Raw genomic sequence first — 24,740 nt, forward strand, 5'->3', positions numbered from 1 at the left:
GTATACTGCGTGGCTCTGCGCTGTATACTACGCGGCTCTGCGCTGTATACTGCGCGGCTCTGCGCTGTGTACTGCGCGGCTCTGCGCTGTGTACTGCGCGGCTCTGCGCTGTGTACTGCGTGGCTCTGCGCTGTGTACTGCGTGGCTCTGCGCTGTGTACTGCGTGGCTCTGCGCTGTGTACTGCGCGGCTCTGCGCTTTGTACTGTGCGGCTCTGCGCTATATACTGCGTGGCTCTTCGCTGTATACTACGCGGCTCTGCGCTGTGTACTGCGTGGCTCTGCGCTGTGTACTGCGCGTGTCCGTGCTGTGTACTGCGCGTGTCTGCGCTGTATACTGCGCGGCTCTGCGCTGTGTACTGCGCGGCTCTGCGCTGTATACTGCGGGGCTCTGCACTGTATACTGCGGGGCTCTGCGCTGTGTACTGCGCGGCTCTGCGCTGTATACTGCGGGGCTCTGCACTGTATACTGCGGGGCTCTGCGCTGTATACTACGCGGCTCTGCGCAGTATACTGCGCGGCTCTGCGCTGTATACTGCGCGGCTCTGCGCTGTATACTGCGCGGCTCTGCGCTGTATACTGCGTGGCTCTGCGCTGTGTACTGCGCGGCTCTGCGCGGTATACTGCGCGGCTCTGCTCTTTATACTGTGTGGCTCTGCGCTCTGTACTGCGCGGCTCTGCGCTGTGTACTGCGCGGCTCTGCGCTGTGTACTGCGCGGCTCTGCGCTGTGTACTGCGCGGCTCTGCGCGGTATACTGCGCGGCTCTGCGCTGTGTACTGCACGGCTCTGCGCTTTATACTGCGCGGCTCTGCGCTGTGTATTGCGCGGCTCTGCGCTGTGTATTGCGCGGCTCTGCGCTGTGTATTGCGCGGCTCTGCGCTGTGTACTGCGCGGCTCAGCGCTGTGTACTGCGCGGCTCTGCGCTGTGTACTGCGCGGCTCTGCGCTGTGTACTGCGCGGCTCTGCACTGTATACTGCGTGGCTGTGCAATATACTACGTGGACATGCATATTCTAGAATACCCGATGAGTTAGAATCGGGCCACAGTCTAATAATCATAAGACTACGGATAGTGGTTTGGAATTGTGCTGTACTGTCACTTTAAGAGCTGATATTATCTGACAAAACTTGTGACCTGGTGGGCTGGTAGAGTTTATAGGCGTTGGCATAGTAACTGGGTCTCACTGCGCATATCAATGAGGTAATCAGCCAGGTGGCATTTATTTTTAGAAATTGCCTCAGAAATCAGGCCCATTATAAACGTATTGGAAAATTTCCCTATTGAAATGCATTGAGACACTTTTTGAAAAACGCAAATTGCGCCAAAACTACAAATCCGATCGACACGAAAAATACTTAGCACACCTCTCAGGAACGCTGGCTTCGAAATGACACCTCACTGGAGTCTGTGAGTTTAGCGGTTCGGGCCGCATTACGTGCGGACTGAATAATAATAATAAGAACTAGATGGGTATTTCCTGAAGGAACTACAGATAGTGCTTTGGAATGGTGCCCGGGCTGCCCCTGCAAGACTTTCACACTTGGGTGCCCCTCAGGCGCTGGTTTGATAGTTGTAGCCCCTCAGGGTTGAGGCTTGGTGGGCCGGGTCACTCTGGGTCCGATTTGGTGGGCCGGGTCACTCTTGGTCCGATTTGGTGGCCAGGGTCACTCTGGGTCCGATTTGGTGGGCCGGGTCACTCTTGGTCCGATTTGGTGGCCAGGGTCACTCTGGGTCCGATTTGGTGGCCCGGGTCACTCTGGGCCCGATTTGGTGGCCTGGGTCACTCTGGGCCCGATTTGGTCAACCCGGGTCACTCTGGGCCCGATTTGGTGGCACGGGTCACTCTGGGCCCGATTTGGTAGCCCGGGTCTCTCTGGGCCCGATTTGGTGGCCCGGGTCACTCTGGGTCCGATTTAATGACCCGGGTCACTCTGGGTCCGATTTGGTGGCCCGGGTCACTCTGGGTCCGATTTGGTGGCCCGGGTCACTCTGGGTCCGATTTGGTGGCCCGGGTCACTCTGGGTCCGATTTGGTGGCCCGGGTCACTCTGGGTCCGATTTGGTGGCCCGGGTCACTCTGGGTCCGATTTGGTGGCCCGGGTCACTCTGGGTCCGATTTGGTGGCCCGGGTCACTCTGGGTCCGATTTGGTGGCCCGGGTCACTCTGGGTCCGATTTGGTGGCCCGGGTCACTCTGGGTCCGATTTGGTGGCCCGGGTCACTCTGGGTCCGATTTGGTGGCCCGGGTCACTCTGGGTCCGATTTGGTGGCCCGGGTCACTCTGGGTCCGATTTGGTGGCCCGGGTCACTCTGGGTCCGATTTGGTGGCCCGGGTCACTCTGGGTTTGATTTGGTGGCCCGGGTCACTCTGGGTGCGATTTGGTGGCCCGGGTCACTCTGGGTCCGATTTGGTGGGCCGGGTCACTCTGGGTCCGATTTGGTGGGCCGGGTCACTCTGGGTCCGATTTGGTGGGCCGGGTCACTCTGGGTCCGATTTGGTGGGCCGGGTCACTCTGGGTCCGATTTGGTGGGCCGGGTCACTCTGGGTCCGATTTGGTGGGCCGGGTCACTCTGGGTCCGATTTGGTGGGCCGGGTCACTCTGGGTCCGATTTGGTGGGCCGGGTCACTCTGGGTCCGATTTGGTGGGCCGGGTCACTCTGACTGACAGCAGGATAAGGGAATGGCTGATAACAGAGAATAGACTGACAGCAGGACAAGGGAATGGCTGATAACAGAGAGAATAGACTGACAGCAGGACAGGGGAATTGCTGATAACAGCGAGAAATAGACTGACAGCAGGACGGGGAATGGCTGATAACAGAGAGAATAGACTGACAGCAGGACAGGGGAATGGCTGATAACAGAGAGAATAGACTGACAGCAGGACAGGGGAATGGCTGATAACAGAGAGAATAGACTGACAGCAGGACAGGGGAATGGCTGATAACAGAGAGAATAGACTGACAGCAGGACGGGGAATGGCTGATAACAGAGAGAAATAGATGGGTATTTCCTGAAGGAACTACAGATAGTGCTTTGGAATGGTGCCCGGGTTGCCCCAGCAAGACTTTCACACTTGGGTGCCCCTCAGGCGCTGGTTTGGTAGTTGTAGCCACTCTGGGTCCGATTTGGTGGGTGGGGCCCCTCAGGGGCCGATTTGGTGGGCGCTGTATACTGCGGGGCTCTGCGCTGTATACTGCGGGGCTCTGCGCTGTATACTGCGGGGCTCTGCGCTGTATACTGCGGGGCTCTGCGCTGTATGCTGCGGGGCTCTGCGCTGTGTACTGCGCGGCTCTGCGCTGTGAACTGCACGGCTCTGCGCTTTATACTGCGCGGCTCTGCGCTGTGTACTGCACGGCTCTGCGCTGTGTACTGCGTGGCTCTGCGCTGTGTACTGCACGGCTCTGCGCTTTATACTGCGCGGCTCTGCGCTGTGTACTGCACGGCTCTGCGCTGTGTACTGCGCGGCTCTGCGCTGTGTACTGCGCGGCTCTGCGCTTTATACTGCGCGGCTCTGCGCTGTGTAGTGCGCGGCTCTGCGCTGTGTACTGCGCGGCTCTGCACTGTATACTGCGTGGCTGTGCAATATACTACGTGGACATGCATATTCTAGAATACCCGATGAGTTAGAATCGGGCCTCCATCTAATAATCATAAGACTACAGATAGTGGTTTGGAATTGTGCTGTACTGTCACTTTAAGAGCTGATATTATCTGACAAAACTTGTGAGCTGATGTAGAGTTCATAGGCGTTGGCATAGTAACTGTGTCTGACTGCGCATATCAATGAGCTAATCAGCCAGGTGGCAGTTATTTTTAGAAATTGCCTCAGAAACCAGCCCATTATAAACGTATGGGACAATTTCCCTATTGAAACGCATGGAAAGACTTTTTTCAAACACAAATTGCGCAAAAACTACAAATCCGATCGGCACGAAAAATACTTAGCACACCTCTTGGGGACGCTGGCTTCGAAATGACACCTCACTGGAGTCTGTGAGTTTAGCGGTTCGGGCCGCATTACGTGCGGACTGAATAATAAGAATAAGAAGAAGTTTACCACGGTGGAATAACAGTATAGTGCTTTGTTCCAAAGCACTATAATAAGAAGAAGTTTACCACGGTGGAATAACAGTATAGTGCTTTGTTCCAAAGCACTATAATAAGAAGAAGTTTACCACGGTGGAATAACAGTATAGTGCTTTGTTCCAAAGCACTATAATAAGAACTAGATGGGTATTTCCTGAAGGAACTACAGATAGTGCTTTGGAATGGTGCCCGGGCTGCCCCTGCAAGACTTTCACACTTGGGTGCCCCTCAGGCGGTCCGATTTGGTGGGTTGGGTCAATCTGGGTCTGATTTTGTGGGCGGGGTAAATCTAGGTCCGATTCGGTGGGCGGGGTCACTTTTGGTCCGATTCTGTGGGCGCGGCCACTCTGGGTCCGATTCGGTGGGCGGAGCCACTCTAGGTCCGATTTGGTGGGCGGGGCACCTTAGGGACCAATTTGGTGGGTGGGGTCACTCGGTCCGATTTGGTGGGCTGGGCACCTCAGGGTCTGATTTGGTGGGCTGGGCACCTCAGGGTCTGATTTGGTGGGCCGGGCCCCTCGGGGTCCGATTTGGTGGGCCGGGCCCCTCGGGTTCCGAATTGGTGAGCGGGGTAATCTACTATATAATTGTCTAAGGGCACTTCCGTCTTTCTGTCTCACAACACCGCTACGTCATCATCTCGTGAGACCGCAATGCACTCTTGGGACCGGAGCGCGCAACAAGCATCGGGTAGCGGCCACTCCAGGTGCAACAAGCATCGTGTACCGGCCGCTCTAGGAGGTGCAACAACCATCAGATACCGGCCGCTCCAGGAGGTGAGTATGTAACTTTTTTTATTTTAATTCTTTTTTTTTTTTTTTAACAGGGATATGCAGTATACTATGTGACTGGACAATATACTACGTGACTGGGCAGTATAACTACGTGGCTCTGCGCTGTATACTGCGTGGCTCTGCGCTGTATACTGCGTGGCTCTGCGCTGTATACTACGCGGCTCTGCGCTGTATACTACGCGGCTCTGCGCTGTATACTGCGCGGCTCTGCGCTGTGTACTACGCGGCTCTGCGCTGTATACTGCGCGGCTCTGCGCTGTGTACTGCGCGGCTCTGCGCTGTGTACTGCGCGGCTCTGCGCTGTGTACTGCGCGGCTCTGCGCTGTGTACTGCGCGGCTCTGCGCTGTGTACTGCGCGGCTCTGCGCTGTGTACTGCGCGTTCTGCGCTGTATACTGCGCGGCTCTGCGCTGTATACTGCGCGGCTCTGCGCTTTGTACTGTGCGGCTCTGCGCTATATACTGCGTGGCTCTTCGCTGTATACTACGCGGCTCTGCGCTGTGTACTGCGCGGCTCTGCGCTGTGTACTGCGCGGCTCTGCGCTGTGTACTGCGCGTGTCCGTGCTGTGTACTGCGCGTGTCTGCGCTGTATACTGCGCGGCTCTGCGCTGTGTACTGCACGGCTCTGCACTGTGTACTGCACGGCTCTGCGCTGTATACTGCGGGGCTCTGCACTGTGTACTGCGCGGCTCTGTGCGGTATACTGCGCAGCTCTGCTCTTTATACTGTGCGGCTCTGCGCTCTGTACTGCGCGGCTCTGCGCTGTGTACTGCCCGGCTCTGCGCTGTGTACTGCGCGGCTCTGCGCGGTATACTGCGCGGCTCTGCTCTTTATACTGTGCGGCTCTGCGCTCTGTACTGCGCGGCTCTGCGCTGTGTACTGCCCGGCTCTGCGCTGTGTACTGCGCGGCTCTGCGCTGTGTACTGCGCGGCTCTGCGCGGTATACTGCGCGGCTCTGCTCTTTATACTGTGCGGCTCTGCGCTGTGTACTGCGCGGCTCTGCGCTTTGCACTGCGCCACTCTGCGCTGTGTACTGCGCGGCTCTGCGCTGTGTACTGTGCGGCTCTGCACTGTGTACTGCGCGGCTCTGCTCTTTATACTGTGCGGCTCTGTGCTGTGTACTGCGCGGCTCTGTGCTGTGTACTGCGCGGCTCTGCGCTGTGTACTGCGCGGCTCTGCGCGGTATACTGCGCGGCTCTGCGCTGTGTACTGCACGGCTCTGCGCTTTATACTGCGCGGCTCTGCGCTGTGTACTGCGCGGCTTTGCGCTGTGTACTGCGCGGCTCTGCGCTGTGTACTGCGCGGCTCTGCGCTTTATACTGCGCGGCTCTGCGCTGTGTACTGCGCGGCTCTGCGCTGTGTACTGCGCGGCTCTGCGCTTTGCACTGCGCCGCTCTGCGCTGTGTACTGCGCGGCTCTGCACTGTGTACTGCGCGGCTCTGCGCGGTATACTGCGCGGCTCTGCTCTTTATACTGTGCGGCTCTGCGCTGTGTACTGCGCGGCTCTGCGCTGTGTACTGCGCGGCTCTGCGCTGTATACTGGGTGGCTCTGCGCTGTGTACTGCGCGGCTCTGTGCTGTGTACTGCGCGGCTCTGCACTGTGTACTGCGCGGCTCTGCACTGTGTACTGCGCGGCTCTGTGCTGTGTACTGCGCGGCTCTGCGCTGTGTACTGCGCGGCTCTGCGCTGTGTACTGCGCGGCTCTGCGCTGTGTACTGCGCGGCTCTGCGCTTTGCACTGCGCCGCTCTGCGCTGTGTACTGCGCGGCTCTGCACTGTGTACTGCGCGGCTCTGCGCGGTATACTGCGCGGCTCTGCTCTTTATACTGTGCGGCTCTGCGCTGTGTACTGCGCGGCTCTGCGCTGTGTACTGCGCGGCTCTGCGCTGTATACTGGGTGGCTCTGCGCTGTGTACTGCGCGGCTCTGTGCTGTGTACTGCGCGGCTCTGCACTGTGTACTGCGCGGCTCTGCGCTGTGTACTGCGCGGCTCTGCGCTGTGTACTGCGCGGCTCTGCGCTGTGTACTGCGCGGCTCTGCGCTTTATACTGCGCGGCTCTGCGCTCTGTACTGCGCGGCTCTGCGCTGTGTACTGCGCGGCTCTCCGCTGTGTACTGCGCGGCTCTGCGCTGTGTACTGCGCGGCTCTGCGCTGTGTACTGCGCGGCTCTGCGCTGTGTACTGCTCGGCTCTGCGCTGTGTACTGCGCGGCTCTCTGCTGTGTACTGCGTGGCTCTGCGCTGTGTACTGCGCGGCTCTGTGCTGTGTACTGCGCGGCTCTGCGCTGTGTACTGCTCGGCTCTGCGCTGTGTACTGCGTGGCTCTCCGCTTTATACTGCGCGGCTCTGCGCTGTGTACTGCGCGGCTCTGCGCTGTGTACTGCGCGGCTCTGCGCTGTGTACTGCGCGGCTCTGCGCTGTGTATTGCGCAGCTCTGCGCTCTGTACTGCTCGGCTCTGCACTGTGTACTGCGCGGCTCTCCGCTTTATACTGCGCGGCTCTGCGCTGTGTACTGCGCGGCTCTGCGCTGTGTACTGCGTGGCTCTGTGCTGTGTACTGCGCGGTTCTGCGCTGTGTACTGCTCGGCACTGCGCTGTGTACTACGCGGCTCTGTGCTGTGTACTGCGCGGCTCTGCGCTGTGTACTGCGCGGCTCTGCGCTGTGTACTGCTCGGCTCTGCGCTGTGTACTACGCGGCTCTGTGCTGTGTACTGCGCGGCTCTGCGCTGTGTACTGCGCGGCTCTGCGCTGTGTACTGCTCGGCTCTGCGCTGTGTACTGCGTGGCTCTGCGCTGTGTACTGCGCGGCTCTGTGCTGTGTACTGCGCGGCTCTGCGCTGTGTACTACGCGGCTCTCCGCTTTATACTGCGCGGCTCTGCGCTGTGTACTGCGCGGCTCTGCGCTGTGTACTGCGCGGCTCTGCGCTGTGTACTGCGCGGCTCTGCGCTTTATACTGCGCGGCTTTGCGCTGTGTACTGCATGGCTCTACGCTGTGTACTGCGCGGCTCTGCGCTGTGTACTGCGCGGCTCTGCGCTTTATACTGCGCGGCTTTGCGCTGTGTACTGCATGGCTCTGCGCTGTGTACTGCGCGGCTCTGCGCTGTGTACTGTGCGGCTCTGCGCTGTGTACTGCGCGGCTCTGCGCTGTGTACTGCGCGGCTCTGCGCTGTGTACTGCACGGCTCTGCGCTTTATACTGCACGGCTCTGCGCTGTGTACTGCACGGCTCTGCGCTGTGTACTGCGCGGCTCTGCGCTGTGTACTGCACGGCTCTGCGCTTTATACTGCACGGCTCTGCGCTTTATACTGCGCGGCTCTGCGCTTTATACTGCGCGGCTCTGCGCTGTGTACTGCGCGGCTCTGCGCTTTATACTGCGCGGCTCTGCGCTGTGTACTGCGCGGCTCTGCGCTGTGTACTGCGTGGCTCTGCGCTGTGTACTGCGTGGCTCTGCGCTTTGTACTGTGTGGCTGTGCAATATACTACGTGGACATACATATTCTAGAATACCCGATGAGTTAGAATCGGGCCACAGTCTAATAATTATAAGACTACAGATAGTGGTTTGGAATTGTGCTGTACTGTCACTTTAAGAGCTGATATTATCTGACAAAACTTGTGACCTGGTGAGCTGATGTAGACTTCATAGGCGTTGGCATAGTAACTGTGTCTGACTGCGCATATCAATGAGCTAATCAGCCAGGTGGCAGTTATTTTTAGAAATTGCCTCAGAAACCAGCCCATTATAAACGTATAGGAAAATTTCTCTATTGAAACGCATTGAAAGACTTTTTTCAAACACAAATTGCGCAAAAACTACAAATCCGATCGGCACGAAAAATACTTAGCACACCTCTTGGGGACGCTGGCTTCGAAATGACACCTCACTGGAGTCTGTGAGTTTAGCGGTTCGGGCCGCATTACGTGCGGACTGAATAATAAGAATAAGAAGAAGTTTACCACGGTGGAATAACAGTATAGTGCTTTGTTCCAAAGCACTATAACTAGATGGGTATTTCCTGAAGGAACTACAGATAGTGCTTTGGAATGGTGCCCGGGCTGCCCCTGCAAGACTTTCACACTTGGGTGCCCCTCAGGTGCTGGTTTGGTAGTTGTAGCCCCTCAGGGTTGAGGCCACTCTGGGTCCGATTTGGTGGCCCGGGTCACTCTGGGTCCGATTTGGTGGCCCGGGTCACTCGGGGTCCGATTTGGGGGGCCGCGCCACTCGGGGTCCGATTTGGGGGGCCGCGCCACTCGGGGTCCGATTTGGGGGGCCGCGCCACTCGGGGTCCGATTTGGCGGGCCGCGCCACTCGGGGTCCGATTTGGCGGGCCGCGCCACTCCGGGTCCGATCTGGCGGGCCGCGCCACTCCGGGTCCGATTTGGCGGGCCGCGCCACTCCGGGTCCGATTTGGCGGGCCGCGCCACTCCGGGTCCGATTTGGCGGGCCGCGCCACTCCGGGTCCGATTTGGCGGGCCGCGCCACTCCGGGTCCGATTTGGCGGGCCGCGCCACTCCGGGTCCAATTTGGCGGGCCGCGCCACTCCGGGTCCGACCATTATAACCTATGTGAAAATTACCCTATTGAAAAGCATTACAATGAGGGGAAAAAACATTTTCAAACGCAAATTGCGCCAAAACTACAAATCCGATCGACACGAAAAATACTTAGCACACCTCTTGGGGACGCTGGCTTCGAAATGACACCTCACTGGAGTCTGTGAGTGAAGCGGTTCGGGCCGCATTACGTGCGGACTGAATAATAATAAGAAAGATGGGTATTTCCTGAAGGAACTACAGATAGTGCTTTGGAATGGTGCCCGGGCTGCCCCTGCAAGACTTTCACACTTGGGTGCCCCTCAGGCGGTCCGATTTGGTGGGTTGGGTCAATCTGGGTCTGATTTTGTGGGCGGGGTAAATCTAGGTCCGATTCGGTGGGCGGGGTCACTTTTGGTCCGATTCTGTGGGCGCGGCCACTCTGGGTCCGATTCGGTGGGCGGAGCCACTCTGGGTCCGATTTTGTGGGCGGGGCACCTTAGGGACCAATTTGGTGGGTGGGGTCACTCGGTCCGATTTGGTGGGCTGGGCACCTCAGGGTCCGATTTGGTGGGTGGGGTCACTCTGGGTCCGATTTGGTGGGCGGGGTCACTCTGGGTCCGATTTGGTGGAAGGGGTCACTCTGGGTCCGATTTGGTGGAAGGGGTCACTCTGGGTCCGATTTGGTGGAAGGGGTCACTCTGGGTCTGATTTGGTGGAAGGGATCACTCTGGGTCCGATTTGGTGGGCGGAGCCACTCTGGGTCCGATTTGGTGGGCGGGGTCACTCTGGGTCCGATTTGGTGGGCGGGGTCACTCTGGGTCCGATTTGGTGGGCCGGGCCCCTCGGGGTCCGATTTGGTGGGCCGGGCCCCTCGGGTTCCGAATTGGTGAGCGGGGTAATCTACTATATAATTGTCTAAGGGCACTTCCGTCTTTCTGTCTCACAACACCGCTACGTCATCATCTCGTGAGACCGCAATGCACTCTTGGGACCAGAGCGCGCAACAAGCATCGGGTACCGGCCACTCCAGGTGCAACAAGCATCGTGTACCGGCCGCTCTAGGAGGTGCAACAACCATCAGATACCGGCCGCTCCAGGAGGTGAGTATGTAACTTTTTTATTTTAATTCTTTTTTTTTTTTTAACAGGGATATGCAGTATACTATGTGACTGGACAATATACTACGTGACTGGGCAGTATAACTACGTGGCTCTGCGCTGTATACTGCGTGGCTCTGCGCTGTATACTGCGTGGCTCTGCGCTGTATACTACGCGGCTCTGCGCTGTATACTACGCGGCTCTGCGCTGTATACTACGCGGCTCTGCGCTGTATACTGCGCGGCTCTGCGCTGTGTACTGCGCGGCTCTGCGCTGTGTACTGCGCGGCTCTGCGCTGTGTACTGCTCGGCTCTGCGCTGTGTACTGCGCGGCTCTGCGCTGTGTACTGCGCGTTCTGCGCTGCATACTGCGCGGCTCTGCGCTGTATACTGCGCGGCTCTGCGCTTTGTACTGTGCGGCTCTGCGCTATATACTGCGTGGCTCTTCGCTATATACTACGCGGCTCTGCGCTGTGTACTGCGCGGCTCTGCGCTGTGTACTGCGCGGCTCTGCGCGGCTCTGCACTGTATACTGCGTGGCTGTGCAATATACTACGTGGACATGCATATTCTAGAATACCCGATGAGTTAGAATCGGGCCACAGTCTAATAATCATAAGACTACGGATAGTGGTTTGGAATTGTGCTGTACTGTCACTTTAAGAGCTGATATTATCTGACAAAACTTGTGACCTGGTGAGCTGATGTAGAGTTCATAGGCGTTGGCATAGTAACTGTGTCTGACGGCGCATATCAATGAGCTAATCAGCCAGGTGGCAGTTATTTTTAGAAATTGCCTCAGAAATCAGGCCCATTATAAACGTATTGGAAAATTTCTCTATTGAAATGCATTGAAACACTTTTTTCAAACACAAATTGCGCAAAAACTACAAATCCGATTGGCACGAAAAATACTTAGCACACCTCTTGGGGACGCTGGCTTCGAAATGACACCTCACTGGAGTCTGTGAGTGAAGCGGTTCGGGCCGCATTACGTGCGGACTGAATAATAATAATAAGAAGAAGTTTACCACGGTGGAATAACAGTATAGTGCTTTGTTCCAAAGCACTATAATAATAAGAAGAAGTTATCCACGATGGAATAACAGTATAGTGCTTTGTTCCAAAGCACTATAATAAGAAGTTATCCACGATCGGATTACAATATAGTGCTTTGTTACAAAGCACTATAATAAGAAGTTTACCACGGTGGAATAACAGTATAGTGCTTTGTTCCAAAGCACTATAATAATAAGAAGTTTACCACGATGGAATAACAGTATAGTGCTTTGTTCCAAAGCACTATAATAAGAAGTTATCCACGTTCGGATTACAATATAGTGCTTTGTTCCAAAGCACTATAAAAATAATTAGAACTATTATCTGAAATTACAATCTGGGTACAAAAAATGTTGGAGATGTCAACTGTAGGCCCATGTAACACTGCAGGCATCAAAAACTGCTCAACTCTGCCTATCTCAGTTCTGTACCTCCCTTGAGCAGAACAGAGTGAAGGACAGTTGAGCTCTGTTGGCAACCAGCAACAGAGCAATGATGGGAAAAACCCACAGGCAGCTATATAGATGTTGAAGGTGGATGATAAACACAGGCTGGTCGAGTTCTGTACAGGGCACATAAAAATAGAGTAAATTTTACACTTCCTTTAAATTAGCTCGATATGACAAATATCTGGGGAATACAGCTAAGCTAAACAGCATGGCAGAGATGATGCCTTCATCAGTCTGCTGGCTTTCAGCACAGATCTGAGTCATCCACTCTTAGAAGTCTGTTGGCAGCACTTAGGAGAAGCAGATTGCTGTTGGTAAATGTAGTTTTAGCTGTGTAAGAATATGACTGCACAGTCAGTTATGTGAAGCTGTATGCACGTAGGGGAAGATACAAAGGAAAAGATACAAGAAGTAATCCTTGTTAGGCTTGGGCTCTATGTTAATGTAATGGGGGCCAGGGCTGTAGTCGTAGCTCTCAATGGTGGCTGCTTCAGCGCACCTTGGCCCGCTGTCACATGCATGTAATATCCCAGCAGCAGTGTTCCTTTTTGTCTGCTTTCCTGTCCTTCTGGGTGCTCTCTGATTCGTTGATGGTTTCTTTCTTGAGAATCCATATAAAGAGACAGTCAAGTTCCAACTTAAAACAAATTATTTTTACTTGGTTCCTTTTTCAGCTCGTCCAGTTAACATTCAGGTACAGCACAAAATACTTCACAAGACACGACATGTTCTGTCCCTGTGCTGTCCCTCTCTTCTTTAGGAATACCTCCGGGTCACACCGTTGTCCCCGGTACCGCAGCACTTGGTCTGACCAGTCTGACTAACTGTAGGAGTTCCTGGTCCGTTTCGCCCCGGACACGCAGGCGTCTTCCTAAGTAGATGACTAACATCATAACAAAGCTGCCCTGTATTTCTCTGTTTTTAGGCAATCATTAATCCTAGGCCCTGGACGAGCTGGGCTCCTTTACTTGAAGAATGTTTTGTGGCTCAACTGCCCTGCACGGGCTCTGAGGCCCTTCTGACTAAATGCAGGACGCTCTCTACACCTTACACAGCTGGCCCCTCCGAATTATCTAGTTCCTATACTACTGATGTCTTATACTATGGTGCCCCCTCTAGTGGGCCAATCTGAATACTGTACTTTCCCTAGATAATAACATAAATGCATGGCATTAGCAATCTTACAGTGGACATAACATTTAACAGTCATATACAATATAGCTGTATTATACAGTTCACAACATAGCGTATTAAAGATACCAGCTTGTCAGGGATGTAAAAATATGGGCAAGGGCGAGTGGGCACAACCAGTCCTTTTACCCCCTTACATCCCTCCCTTCTTTAAATATGGTCATCCCCGACCATGGAGTGCCGGAAGATATAACTTTAATATGTACAATATAATACTCCACGCAGGGAGGTAAACATTTTTCTACAATTCGGACAAAGTCTTTTGGCTCAGCGGTAGGTGTCAGACACCAACCACTCCGGAGAGAGTCCTTTGGCTCATGTAAGAGTCTGTTGTCCTTTTTAGTAACTCTGACAGGTGCAACCCCAACCTAAATGACCCTGGTCCCATCTTCCTACAGGACCTGAGCGGGTACACAGTCCATATTTAATTTTAAAACAGTCCATATTGGATCATCCTGACCTGCTCATCAAGTCCTCAGTCTTTGGGGAATCTCCCCCTCCCTCCTTTGCTCGCACAGCCCTTTAAGAAACACGTGTGCTGCACTTTCGTAAAAATGTGAAAAATAATGTGATTGTGAGAATAACCCTTTTAATGTCTAAGCTTCACCGGTGATGGGGGAAGGACATGAGGTCCAGGGCCATTGGACCAGTTGGAGCCTGGATGTATCAGAGCAGTAATGACGAGGCAGTGTAGTTAGTGATAAGAAGCAATGGTTTTCGTGACTGTGATGCGGGAACTCCATTCTCCCGATCTGTGCGGTATTAAGACACCTAATTCCCTGATTCTGCAGCTTAGAACTCCAGACACTAAATCTGTCATTAGTCGTTTCCTCTGTCATTACTGCTCTAAATAATGCTCTAACAGCACCTTGTCTTGTTGCGTAGCTAAAGAAATACACAGGAGTCTGTACACTGAAAGATCAGGTTGCTGTGGTTTCCTGGAATAGTCTGTGCTGCTGCTTCAAGCTATCTCCGATTAGAGCTGAATTCACAGCTTCTGCTCAGTACTGTGGTATTTTTTTATTTTTTTTTTATTTTTAGAGCACCGTTGATTGGTGCGAAGGGGTTACATACAAAACACAAATGTAAATTACGGTGAACGAACTAGCTATGACAGACTGGTACAGAGAGGAGAGGGCCGTGCCCTTGCGGGCTTACATTCTACAGGTCCTCTATGCTGCTCTCTGTGTATGCGAGTCGCTAAGTTCGCGCAAATGTATAAAAAATCATAGTTGTTTCATCCCAAAAACTCAGATGATTTTCATCCATATTGCCATTTGTTTTTCACATCTCTCCAGGTCTTCAATATCAGATTGGTGGGGGTTGACACCTGGTGCCCCCAATGATCAGTGCCAGCAGCACTGCTAGTGGGTGGATGTGAATGGTTGAGCAGAGCACCACAGCTTGCTTCGCTATTTAGGGACTGCAGATCTTATTCAGATGTATAGAGTCAATGTGCAGTATCTGAGAGTGGCCACTAAACTGTGCGATTGACCGGTAGTGGTCTGCTCAGTCACGTTATTTTACATTTTGTAAGTTTCCTGAAGTCCCCCACTATCCTCCCGCTGAACGTGAACGCGCTACTACATGACTGAATAAAGTAAGTTTTAATTGGAGGGTGAGTGCTACCTTTTCTTCTATTTTGAACATTGCAAATAAAAATCATTTCACCCCACAAAAGAGCCTTTTGCTTGTTTGTCGGGTAATCTGAAGATTGTTTACACTGCATGGTCATTGGGATGTAAATGTACAGTAGAACTATCAGTATAAGGTAGGAATAGAGTTGGAACAGTAAATACCGTAGTTTGAAATGTTCGTGGATAAGTGCGAAAGATTTCATGTTCTCTGAGATCTGGTCTATGGTTGTGGCCCTACGAGGTCTGTGTTATAGCAAAAGCTAAAGCCATAGGACACATTCTTTCATTCTCGCTCTGTGTGTCAAAGGTTAGTTCCTACTCCCAGAAGATGCCTGTAATCAGAATATGTTCTGGGAATCTTAATCTTGTCTGTGGTTGTGTATGGACAGGTTTTACAGGTTTTTCCTCCAGCATTGCAGAGAAATGTTCCTGTTGGTGACAGTGAGAGCTCCTGAGAATTCTGTTTTTGAGATCAAGATGTCCTAACACAGAAGATGATAGTCTAGAAATATTGCAAATCCATGACTGTAAAATCACAATCTGCTGTACTCCCCTGAGCAACTCAAACAGTGGCCTCTGTACTCCACTACTTGTACTGACCGCTCCATCGAAATGTGGCCTCTGTCCTTTACTGATCTTGCTGATCACTCCATCAAGATGTGGCCTCTGTACTCCATTACTTGTATTGATATCTTCATCAAGATGTGGCCTCTGTACTCCATTACTTGTACTGATGGCCCCATCAAGATGTGGCCTCTGTAATCCATTACTTGTACTGATGGCCCCATCAAGATGTGGCCTCTGTACTCCATTATTTGTACTGATGGCCCCATCAAGATGTGGCCTCTGTACTCCAATTACTTGTACTGATGGCTCCTTCAAGATGTGGCCTCTGTACTCCATTACTCGTAGTGATGGCTCCATTAAGATGTGGCCTCTGTACTCCATTACTCGTAGTGATGGCTCCATTAAGATGTGGCCTCTGTACTCCATTACTCGTAGTGATAGTTCCAATTTGCATTACTTATTTATCTCAATAAAGCTGGCCATTCACTTTAAATCAATGTCCGCTGAACCTGACAGGTAGACCATATAATGTTGTTGTTAATTAGTTGGATTTTTAACATGCCCAATCTTTTTAATCTCGGTGGTAGGAGGAATGAACTATCGCCAAAGATGACTGATAGCGGCTAACTCCTCTCTCTCCATTGAGACCACATGCAGCATGCTACAGTACCTACTATGTATCTATTGCCTAAGATACACAAAAACCTGGGGAGCCCCCCCGGACGTCCAATCATTTCTGGGCCGGGTAACTTCTTGGAAAATGTCAATCGTTGGATTGACTCGAAATTGAAACCCTTGGTTGAAAGTCTTCCCTCATTTTTACTAGATACTGGGGAGTTCTTGAAGAGGATGGATGGTGTCTACCTGGAAAATGACATGCTGATGGTTACAGGTGACATCGAGTCCCTTTATACCAGTATCAAGCATGGTGATGGGTTAACAGCAACTAGATATTACCTTGAAATGTCTAATTTACCAAGGGGAATCATCTGTCTTATCCTTGAACTCCTGGAGTTTTCACTTACTCACAATTTTTTTGTGTTCAAGGGGTCCTTCTTCCTGCAGCTCCAGGGCACTGCTATGGGGGCTTCCTTTGCCCCCGCATATGCCAACTTGTTCCTGGGGCTGTGGGAGAGGGACCTCTCCCTGTCAGATCAGTCGTCGATGTGCCGCATCCCTATTTGGATGCGGTACATCGACGATATATTTTTGATCTGGCAGGGTACCCCGGACTCCTTACAGGAGTTTATCAACCTGATAAATACAAATGAAAAAAATATCTTTGTGACATATCAGGTTGAAAGGGATAGAATCAATTTTTTGGATGTCACGGTATGGCGAGATGGGAGTGATATGTTGCAGACTACAATTTATAGGAAAGAGACCTCCACCAACAGCTTGCTTCACGCCTCTTCTGCACATCCCAGATATATGATTAATTCCGTCCCCACCGGTCAATTTCTTAGATTGCGTAGGATCTGTTCCAATAGTGAGGACTTTGAGGTTAAGGCTAAAGATCTATGTGAGAGGTTTCACGAGAGGGGATATGGTAGACGTACCATTAAACGGGCCTACCATAGGGCCAAATATTCGACGCGGCAATCTCTACTCTATGCTCGCGATAGACAAAGTAATACATCTAATAAAATACGTTATGTGACGAACTACCATGCCCAATTCTCTCGCATGAAACAATGCCTTGGAAAAGCATGGCCTATATTATTGGCTGATCCTACTCTCAAAAAGATCCTTCCAGGGACTCCTAGTGTGGTCATTCGTCGGTCACAAAATCTTAGAGATTGCCTTGTCAGGAGTCACTACCAGGCTGACATAGGCTCCAGATTTATTGACGGAGTGGGGCCCAGGTGTGGGTGTGTGCCTTGTGGCCGATGTGTCGCCTGTCCCAATATAGATCGCATTGACACATTTAAGAACTCCTCTGGTGAAAGAACGTACGAGATTAGGAAACATATAACTTGTACTACCCGTAATGTGATTTATTTCGCCATGTGTCCGTGCAATTTGATCTATATAGGGCTCACCACGCGCCAACTTAAAGTACGCGTGCGTGAGCATGTATTGGGCATTGAGGCGGCCGCCGGCCACGACGACACATCCGCGCTCCGGACTCTGCCCCGTCATTTTAAATTACATCATGACTGTGACGCCACCACACTCAGAGTCCGTGGAATTGACACCGTAGATCCGGGGATTCGTGGAGGGAGAGTCAGTTCCAAACTCGCACAGAAAGAAACCCGATGGATATGGACATTGGATACTGTCCATCCCAAAGGGCTCAACGAAAATCTAAGTTTTGTACCATTTTTATAAATGTTCCTGATGCTTTGCTTACACGTGTTCTTGTTTTTAATTTGTGTTTTTAATCAGTCTCTCTAGCCCTTCATGCTGCAAGTCAAATTGAGAAACCTATGGATTGTACCAATACTAATGCCTCACACCGTGTGACCTGGAAATTTTTATATTAAAGATCTGGAATAATTATCGTTATGTCTCACCCTGCTGACGTGGATATCCATATTTGAGCTTTGGACTAACTCTGCTGCTGATATTGTGTCGGTTGGATATTAATGCTTCTATTTATTGCCAACAGCTGTTCTTGCCTTATAATACATCGTACCTTAGTAATTTTTATATTTGTATATGTTGGCATTTGATATAATTCCTTTGTATTATCTATATATAATTTTTCTCCTCTACATGCGTTTCTGAACTAAAGGTACGGCCTTATACTGTTATCTGGCACATTTTTGCTCTCCATGCAAATTAGTTGCTGTCTATCTGTGTCCGTACTTACGCGGCTGGGTTTATTTACACCTCTCCACAGCAGCAGTACGCGCGCGCGCTATGGCCCTGGCTCCCCCGTCGGCTTGTGGCGTCTCTCCGTGCCATGGTGACGGTCATGTGATATGATGTCGCCTGACACGTGACGCCGCCGCCGTCGGGGCGTCCTGTTACCATAGCAGCGCGTGCGTCACAGGAAGCTGCAGGTGGGACGCCAGGCTAGACACCGTGCGGCTGTAGATGCTCGTAGTGCACCTGCGTTAGGTTTACTTAATTATGTACTGAGTGTTGATTGGCCCCGAGGACTTTTTATACCTGCACTTCCTTCTTCCCTTTCACCCCTTGAGAAAGGCCACAATCGCCGAAACGCGCGTCGGGGAGGACGCCCACACTGTTTCCCAGTTATACCGGTAAATATCGCCAGCCTTTGTTGCTGTTTTGTGTTACATTGTTTATAAACTTTTTGGGATGTGTATGCACTGATGTATATGGGCAAGTATGCAATAGATTTTTTGCTATATTTTGTACATTACCTATATCTTTGCTGCTATTGTTGTGGGCTTCCAGTTCTGGACATGTGTGAGCGGGCGTGTTCTCCCTCCCCCTCCTCCTGTTGTCATTTTTATCTAGTTCAATAAAAATTTATATTATATATCTTTATCATGGGAATTTTTTGTCGTGGTTTTTCTTTGTTTGAGATGCTAGGTAAAGTGTAGCAGCATGCACCTATGCCAGTAATTGTCCTATTGTATATAATTGGGTGACTCAGATGTTGTTATACCATACCTGACGAAGAAGCACAGGTTGTCTTGAAGGCCTACTAACGTTTATCTTTTCTCTATTGACTACCATGTTAGGCTAACATCACACTGGGCATTTTTGCAGCATTTTAATGCATGTTTATGCAAATTTTCAGCTGCGTCTTACAGTACCAGCAAAGTCTATAACATTTCAGAAATCTCATGCACACACATTGTTTTTTTGTCATCAGTATTTTTGTGCTTTGCAAATTTTTTTTTTTAGTAAAATGAAGCATGTCACTTCTTTCAGTGTTTTTCATCGTTTTTTACCCACTGACAGAAATAGGTGGTGAAAAAGATGCTGAAAAAATGCACCAAAGAGAGCCAAAGTCTAACCTCTCCTTCCAAAAGGGTGTATCAAATGTGTGTAGACTTGAGAAATGTCCCAGTATAGTGGCATTGCTGCTTTTTTTTCATATTTTGGAACTTGAGAGTTTTAAGGCATACGCCCTATATTCCACATTGGTTACATGCAGCTTTTTCTTGGTTGGTATGTATATGATGCCCTAATGTACATCTGCTATTTAAAAAAATAAAATTAGTATTGAGAGCATGTCTGTATTGCCAATCCATAAAAAATATATTGGCAAAATCTGAGTAGGTTTTTCTGGCTACCTCGGTATCCAACTCTTCTTGGTCTCTTGTGTTCATCCATCCCTGTAGGACAGTGATTTATGATAAAATCACTTTTTTTTCATCACGAGATTATCATTAGAGCACTGCTGCCAGATAGTCCTCTGTATTTGAGTTCTGTATAGCCGCATCCACACCACTGATTGGCAGCTTTCTGCCTATGCACAGTGTACACAGAAACTGACAATCAGTGGTGGTTATACACAGCTCAGCATTCAGAGCACTGGGTGGTCTACAGCAGATAAGACAGGGATTTTATCCAAACTGCAGCAAGCAGCCCACTAAGTGATACATCAGGGTCTCTGTCCCTACATCATGCTGTTTTCAGATGGGGCAGATTGGTGACAGATTCCATTTAACCCATGGAAATAAATGCGATACAATAATGGATTTCTTGTGAATCAAATATTATTAAACACAGAGTGAGCACTGATCACATGTATATGCTCAGACAATCTAGAATTCCTTGCCAGGGTTCAGTTCAGTTAAGGAGTCTCCTGCTTGTTAATACTCTTGCATGGGTTCCTAGACAGCAGTGGTGCTCACCATGGGGGAGCCTATTACTGGTTTCATGGGTTTGGCCGTGTCTTTTGATTTGCGCTGGATTAATCCCCGGGAGGTAACAAACTGCTGACCTTCCATCTCATGTTTGTCTAACTCTGCTTCTTTTTATTTTAGTAGGACGACAGTACTCCACAACTTAATCATGGAAGAAACTGAGAGCCAAGCCGTACCTCTGACTTCTTCTAGCAGCGGGGTCAGTCCAAAGAAGTCCGCCTCGGGCTCCGAAAGTCCAAAAGATGTCATGCAACTCAAGAAAGAAATCTCCCTTCTAAATGGAGTCTGCCTCATTGTGGGCAACATGATCGGCTCAGGGATTTTTGTATCTCCTAAGGGAGTCCTTATTTACTCCGCATCCTATGGATTATCTCTTGTCCTGTGGACAATCGGTGGTATCTTCTCAGTGATTGGGGCCTTATGCTATGCAGAACTTGGCACCACTATTCCTAAATCAGGAGGCAGCTATTCCTACATACTTGAGGCTTTCGGGGGGTTTGTTGCCTTCATCAGACTCTGGACCTCACTGCTGATTATTGAACCCACCAGCCAAGCGGTGATTGCAATCACTTTTGCCAACTACCTGGTACAACCCATGTTCCCCACATGTGAACCTCCTTACGTCGCATCTCGTCTCATTGCTGCTGCTTGTGTCTGTATGTATATTATGGACTATTAACTAATGACAAATTTATTAATAGGAATTATTCACCATTTTTTGGAATCAAATAATGCATCATAACATTTTTGTAGCCTTTGCTTAAATTGGTCATACAGAGTATAAGCCGACTCGAGTATAAGCCGAGACCCCTAATTTTGCCACAAAAAACTGGGAAAACTTAGTGACTCGAGTATAAGCCTAGGGTGGAAAATGCAGCAGCTCCTGTTAAATTTCAAAAATAAAAATACATACCAATAAAAGTAAAATTAATTGAGACATAAGTAGATTAAGTGTTTTTAAATATCCATATTGAATCAGGAGCCCCATATAATGTACCATACAAAATACGCCCCATACAATGCTTCATAAAGTTTGATGGGCCCCATAAGATGCTCCATACAAAATACGACCCATATAATGCTCCATAAAGTTTATGATGGGCCTCATAAGATGCTTCATACAAAAATATGCCCCATATAATGCTGCACAAAGGTTGATTATGGCCCCATGAGATGCCCCATAGAAACATTTGCCCCATATAATGCTGCACAAAGGTTCATTATGGCCCCATAAGATACTCCATAGAAACATTTGCCCCATTTGCTGCACAAAAGTTGATTATGGCCCCATAAGATGCTCCATAGAAACATTTGCTCCATACAATTCTGCATTAAGGTTGATTATGGCCCCATAGGATGTTCCATGGAATATTATGCCCCATATGCTGCTGCTGCGATTAAAAAAAAATACGACATGCTCACCTCTTGTCCGGAGACACCGGCACTTGCGATATTCACCTGTTCCCGTTCCACCACTGCATGCCGCTCCATCTTCCGTCTCTCTGCAGTGACTGTTCAGGCAGAAGGCGCACACTAACCACGACGGAGCCCGGCGGTGGAATGGGGACAGGTGAATATCGCAATGCTCACCCTCCCCAGTCATACTCGCCCTCCCGGCGTGGTCCCTGGCAGCTTCTTCGATGCGATGGTTTCCGGCGCCGGCAGCTTGTACCGGTGTTCAGCTGTTACTGGTACCGCTCATTAAAGTAATGAATATGCGCTCCACTCCTATGGGAGTGGAGTCGCTTCCATATTCATTACTTTAATGAGCGGTACCACGTGACCGCTGAACACCGAAACAAGCTGCCGCCGCCCGGATACCATCGCATCGGAGAAGCTGCCAAGGACCGCGCTGGGAGGGTGAGTATGATGTGACAGCTCCCCCTCCCCCGCCGATCCCCTGGGGCAATGACTCGAGTATAAGCCGAGAGGGGCACTTTCAGCCTAAAAAAATGGGCTGAAAATCTTGGCTTATACTCGAGTATATACGGTATTTAATTATACATGTGTTTGTGTTTTTTTTTTTTTACATGGGGTCGCCTTTGAGTAGTAGCATTGTTATGGCCATTTCTATTTAAAGGGAATCTGTCATCAGGTTTTTGCCTCCCCATCTGAGAGCAGCATAATGTAGGGAACGAGGCTATGTTTCCAGTGATGGATTACTTACTGAGCTATTTTCTGTCATTTTGATACAGTCACGGTTTTCTCTGCTGCTGATCCTGCAGTTCTCTGAATGCTGAGCTCCGTGTAACCCCGCCCACATAACTGGAAACTTTTTGCCCATGTACAGTGTACATTGGAAGCTGCCAATCAGTGTAGGAGGTGGGATATACAGAGCTCATGAATATGGAAGACTACTTGGCAGCAGGTTTACTAGTCCTCTAGTGATAATCTCCTGCTAATAAAACAGTGATTTTGATCAAAACTACATTAAGCAGCCAAGTAAGTGAGACAGAATGAGATCAGGGTCTCTGTCTCTACATTATGCTGCTCTCAGGTTAGGTGGCAAAAAGCTGGTGACAGATTCCCTTTAAGGGGCAAGTCACACAACTATGGCTCTCTTCCCTGTTCTGGCCCTGCCTAACTGCATGCCTAATGACCTGAACAAACAGCATTGAAAGCAAAGATGACGCTGTTAGTTTCAGTCCCGAGACCTGCTGATCAGTTGGGATTTGTGACACTGCTATGGATGAAGAAATACTGCTGCTATTAGCCCTATGAAATAGCAGTAGGTGAATAGTGACAATTTTTAGAGTTCCCATCATCATACAGTCATGGTCAAAGTGTTGGCTCTCTTTAAAATTGTTTCAGAAAAAGAAGCATTTCTCCCAGAAAATTATCCTTTTGTGTGTACTGGAACAACACAAAAAGAGGAAAAAAAGGCAAATTGGACATCATTTCACACAGGATCCCAAACACGGTCCGGACAAAATTGTTGGCACCTTTACAAAAATATGGCAAGTAACCACTGTGGACAATATGATAATCACACCTGATACCAGATAAAAAGGGGAGAAAGAAAAGAACACAGTACCTACAGTCAAATATGGTGGATGTGCAAAGATGTTTTGAGGTGATTTTGCTGCCTCTGGCACTGGGTTCCTTGACTGTGTGCAAGGAATCATGAAATCTGAAGATTACCAAAGGGTTTTGAGTCGCAATTAGAGTTGAGAGAAATTTTCAAAATTCGGTTCCGATTATGATCGGTGAATATTGTTTTTGCAATATTCGCCTAACGTCATTGAAGGCAATGAGAGTAGAAATGACCAAATATGTTCGGAACCGATCATCAAACATAAATTTGGCACGAATAGCTCAGTAAAAATATGGTACAAAAATGGCAAATTCAGATTTGGCAAACAATTCTGAACATATTCACTCAACTCTAGTCGCAATGTAGTGGCCAGTGTCAGAAAGCTGGATTTACATCCTAGGTCATGGGTTTTCCAGCAGGACAATGACCCCAAACATAGTTCAAGAAGCACCCAGAAATGGATGGTAACAAAGCGCTGGAGATCTCTGAAGCGGTCCGGATCTAAATACCATTGAACACTTGTGGAGAGATCGTAAAATTGCTGTTGGGTGAAGGCACCCTTCATATATGACAGACCAGGAGCAGTGTGCAAAAGAAGAGAGGTCAAAATTTCCATCTGAGAGGTGTAAAAACTTGTTGATGGTTATAGGAAGTGATTTATTGCAGTTATTTATTCCAAAGGGTGTGCAACCAGATATTAAGGTGAGGATGCCAACAATTTTGTGCAGTCCATGTTTGTTTTTTGTGAAATTACATGTGCTTCTCATAAACTTTTTGATTATATTCTAATTTTATTTCAGTTCTTCAATACAAAAAGTGAAGCTCGTGTATTATATAGAGTCATTACAAACAGTGATCTATTTCAAGTGTTTATTTCTGTTAATGTTGATGATTATGGCTTGCAGCCAATGAAAACCCAAAAGTCATTATTTCAGTAAGTTAGAATACTTAATAACAGCAGCTTGAAAAATGATTTTAACATCCGAAATGATGGCCTACTGAAATGTATGTTCAGTAAATGCACTAAATACTTGGTCCGGGCTTCTTTTGCATCAATTACTGCATCAATGCGGCGTGGCATGGAGGCGATCAGCCTGTGGCACTGCTGAGGTGCTATGGAAGCCCAGGTTCCTTTGGTAACAGCCTTCAGCTCGTCTGCATTGTTGGGTCTGGTGTCTCTCATCTTCCTCTTGACAAGAGAATCTATGGGGCTAGGTCAGGCAAGTTTGCTGGCCAATCAAGCACAGTGATACTATTGTTATTAAACAAGGTATTGGTACTTTTGTCAGTGTGGACAGATGCCAAGTCCTGCTGGAGAATGAAATTTCCATCTCCAAAAAGCCTGTCAGCCGAGGGAAGCATGACATGCTCTAAAACAGTGTTCCCCCAACTCCGGTCCTCAAGAGCCTTCAACAGGTCATGTTTTCAGTATTTCCGTAGTATTGCACAGGTGATAATTGCATCATCTGCACAGGCAATAATTCCATCACCTGTGCAATACT

The 24,740-nt window shown here is 49.8% G+C and overlaps 1 protein-coding gene across 6 annotated transcripts in view; it reads left to right on the top strand.

Annotated features, from left to right (window-relative positions):
• Positions 1-24,740, top strand: part of SLC7A6 (solute carrier family 7 member 6) — a 183,204-nt gene that overhangs the window by 116,933 nt on the left and 41,531 nt on the right. For 5 of the 6 annotated variants that reach the window (XM_077288157.1, XM_077288154.1, XM_077288153.1 and 2 more), the window contains exon 2: positions 20,325-20,860. In XM_077288157.1, coding sequence (XP_077144272.1) covers positions 20,353-20,860 — 508 coding nt within the window. In that variant the 5' untranslated portion in view covers positions 20,325-20,352. The remainder of the gene's footprint in view (positions 1-20,324; positions 20,861-24,740) is intronic. The other variant, XM_077288155.1, reaches the window with a different exon arrangement.

The sequence above is a fragment of the Ranitomeya variabilis genome, chromosome 2 (genome assembly GCF_051348905.1).
Source record: "Ranitomeya variabilis isolate aRanVar5 chromosome 2, aRanVar5.hap1, whole genome shotgun sequence".
Lineage (NCBI taxonomy): Eukaryota > Metazoa > Chordata > Amphibia > Anura > Dendrobatidae > Ranitomeya > Ranitomeya variabilis.